This window comes from Rhagoletis pomonella, unplaced genomic scaffold (assembly GCF_013731165.1).
Source record: "Rhagoletis pomonella isolate Grant_MI unplaced genomic scaffold, Rhpom_1.0 Rhpom_scaffold_00002, whole genome shotgun sequence".
NCBI classification, from domain to species: domain Eukaryota; kingdom Metazoa; phylum Arthropoda; class Insecta; order Diptera; family Tephritidae; genus Rhagoletis; species Rhagoletis pomonella.
The window spans coordinates 29,049,692-29,053,429 of record NW_023458556.1 but is presented as its reverse complement, the minus strand read 5'-3'; the positions used below and the strand labels follow the sequence as shown (position 1 = coordinate 29,053,429).

Sequence of the window (3,738 nt, the reverse complement as noted above, 5' to 3'; positions counted from 1 at the left end):
AACGACTATGAGTTAGGGCCTTTCTATATTAAGGTAACGATATGTATGTACATAATTAGAAAATTCGCAAAGTAATATAGAAAAATTGTGAAACTGCATACATATGTATGTTCATGCATAAACACATTTCCATACGTATACAAGGCAGAAAAAATGCACATAATATACAGTAGATATATATACATACATATGTCCGCAGTAGTAAAGACTGGACGAATAGATGAAAAACAAAACAAAAAAACACTAATACAAAGTCAAAAATCTACATATATTGTAGATACACATAGCAAGTACATTTTTTTTTCCTTAGCAAAATCAACAATATATCGTCGGTGGAGCTAATGCAAAACGTTCTATGTCACTTTTTACCTCTGGTGTTTAATTGAGCTGTTATCTGTATCTGATCACATCTGGCAATCGTTCATCTTCATCAGCCAAAGGTAGACAATTTTGTCATTCGTTTAGGAGGGTGTAACGATTTGCAGATGCATTCCGGTGCAAGTAAGAGACCATTTAAGTGACAATAGTACTAATAGACCTATACCGTTTTGCAGTATCAGCGACGATATTTTTGTGTAGCGCCTGTTTGTGATTCTAATAATACGTGTTTGACTGCTTTTTTTTTTGCATGCATTTACGAAACGAACGAATTAAACAGCTGACAAATTAAGAATTTTAATTTTTTCATGTTGAAATGCTTTTATTGCCAATAACCTTTAGGTTTACTAATATGTGTTGCCTTAAATTGGGTGGTTCGATGTTGACCTTGACAAAATTTTTGTTCAATCACCAGTTCACAGTTTCCCTTTCTATTTTGTAGTATTCCTGCTACAATTGATGAACCCTACAACGGGTGTGAGAATCACACAAATACCGCTACTGTAACCCCCACTATTGTCCTTTACTGTTACTGTTCTTTGGAATGATTGGCAACACTACCTATGAAAACAGGAAAAAAAACACTAGCGAAAAACCAAAACACACACATTAACCCTGATTAAACTTTGGTAAATAGGTGCACCCGAGATTTTTGTAGACTTTTATACAAAAATAGGGAAAACACAGAAAGCTACTTGTTCGCTACATTTACTTTTTAAAAATTTATATTCTATGACGCAATTAAAACGAGAAAAGCATTAGTACCTCACTCTGCTTTTATCGTAACAAAGAAAATTTCCTTTCCTCACCACTGCTCCCCTCATTAACAACTGAGATATATATAAAATTTACTAAAATTTTTTTCATAAGCTTGCATGAGAACGAGTATAATAAACTTGCAATACAAACGCAATTCAACTTTTTCTGTCGTCAAACTTACTGGTACTCGGTCTGGGTACTTTCTGCGTATTTTGTCACCCTCAGCACGTCTCTTCTCAAAGGGATGATCCTCCTTGTATTGGAACTTCATTTTTCAGGTTTTTTTTCGGATGAATTCAATAAAATAAATTGATTTTCTTTTCTAATTCCACTTGATTTTTTTTCACAACTTCCTGCTAGCTCGTATTTGTTATTTGCTCTTTACTCGTTGACTTTTCAATACAAAATGTCGTCCCCCGAAATGGGCGACTTGAAACGAAAAACTTGTGGGGCGACATCTGCTGCAAAAATGCAGTGTAAGCTCCACGGTTGCATTATAGTTTCAAATAAAATATAATTTTTATTTTCAATTGTACTATTCAAAGCAATGCATAAAAATACGTAATTGATATAGGCGAATGTATATATAAGAATATTTATTTTTTTCAACATTCGTGTGTTAAATTCTCGTAATGATCGGAGAATGATCTCTGTAAAAAGCAACTCTGTTCTCGATCAATGCTGCCACACTCAACCCGCAGTTCAGCCCAGTAATCAGCTGTCAACTAACCAATATTTATTTTCATTGTGGCAATTTTCGTGATACATTTTCTTGAAATTTATCTGATTCCTAGGTAATTTCACAGTGAAATGACAAGCCAGTCCACAGGGATTCAGCAGCTTCTCTCTGCTGAGAAAAAGGCAGCAGAAAAGGTTTCGGAAGCTAGGAAACGTAAGTATTCCAACATCATTGTTACGGCTGCCTCGTTGCCGAAGCCAGCGGATGTGCCTATTAAGCATTTGAGGTCATAATTAGAAAATATTTATAATTCTCAACACGACTAGGTAAAGCAAAGCGTTTGAAGCAAGCTAAAGACGAGGCAGTAGAGGAGATCGAGAAATACCGCGCCGAACGTGAACGTTTACTGAAGGAATATGAAGCTAAGGCAAGATCCCTGTAGGAAATGTTAATTTAGCAACGAAAGTAAATTTGTATTTTAAATTTTCTATAGTACATGGGATCAAGAGAGGGAGTTGCTTTGAAAATTGATGCTGATACGCGGGATAAAATGGAAGAAATAAAAACTGCAGTAGAAACTCGTAAAGATTTATTGATTAACGATCTTTTAGATCTAGTCTACAACATAAAATCTGATGTGCACAGAAACTTTTCCAAGAAGTAAATAGTTGGAAAGCAGTAGCATGGAAGAAGCCAAAACACTGTTATCACACCCAAAGATTTATTTTTCAATTGATATTCAAATCGGAATACTCAAATTTTTGTAGTAAACGAATTTAGTACTTGTTTTAGTCGAATTATATTGATTGTATCTGCAGACTAAGGGCCGGTTGTTCAATGTCTGATTAGCACAAATCGGAGGTAGAAGCTCCGGTTAAGCACAACTACTGCTTTATCGATCACATGTTACATGCATGATGTCGAAATCGTCGTTAGTGTAGTGGTAGTGATACCCAGACATTGAACAACCGGGCCTAAAATATTTTATCCAGTCTAAAGATACTCTTAGCTTGAACCTACATACATTATGTGAACATTTAACGTTAAAACTAATTATTCTTTAGAAAACTGGAGAAGTAACTAGTCAGTATGCACAATTATAACGAGTGTTTTAATAAAAGACCTATTTTATGCAAACTTTTTTTTTCGAAGTATTGGCGTATTTTCTAATCTGAATATGGAAATTTCGCCCAGTAATTAATTCTTTGATTTTTTTCGAAGATTGGGATCTAAATTTTTTACTTTTCCTCACAAAAACCTTGGTTTTTTAAAAGCTCAGTATTTTTATTTTCCGGTTCCATTTTTTCTCAAGGCGAATTTATACAAGGTGGTGTTATCGGATCCGCTGATTTCACGGCGAATTTGTACCTTTTGTCAACATGGTGTGTTTGTTGTAATTTTGCTTTGTACTGATTGTCAATGTGCGTATAAATTGTTGTTGTAATTTTTGTTTTTGTTCTGTCAGCACCACCTCTTAAGAGCGAAATACACCACACAAGCGGCTTGTCAAACATACTTTTCCCATTTTGCCATGACCATGCAAACATGAGTCGCTCAAGCACAGAATTTTAGTTTTCTTTCGGTTAACAATAGGGCTATTCGCGATCCGGTGCAAATGGCCTAGCATCATTGGATTGCAAATTATTTGCAATACACAAACAAAATACACGCATTTGCAATACCGAAAATCCATAGCATAAAAATGCTATGCAATGCAACTGTGGTTGATATTTCTATCAGCTGATTAAAAAAGGTTTACCATGACAGTTTAATAAAGGTCGCTCACAATCCATGGCATATTTCTGCAATTGCATAAATTTGTCAGCTCTTATGCACCGAATCGCGAATAGCCGTAATGTAAAACATTTTAGTTTTCTACCATTATTCTCTCTTACGTCTTCACTTGGTGAAATTTCAGTTGC

General features: G+C 34.9%; 1 protein-coding gene across 1 annotated transcript; it reads left to right on the top strand.

The window, feature by feature from the left end:
* Nucleotides 1-1,824: 1,824 nt before the first annotated feature.
* LOC118734614 (V-type proton ATPase subunit G-like) lies at nt 1,825-2,962 on the top strand. Its single transcript, XM_036464318.1, has 3 exons — nt 1,825-2,029; nt 2,143-2,243; nt 2,310-2,962. The coding sequence occupies exons 1-3, from the start codon at nt 1,948-1,950 to the stop codon at nt 2,478-2,480; spliced, it is 354 nt and encodes a 117-aa protein (XP_036320211.1). The 5' UTR covers nt 1,825-1,947; the 3' UTR covers nt 2,481-2,962.
* Nucleotides 2,963-3,738: the final 776 nt, after the last annotated feature.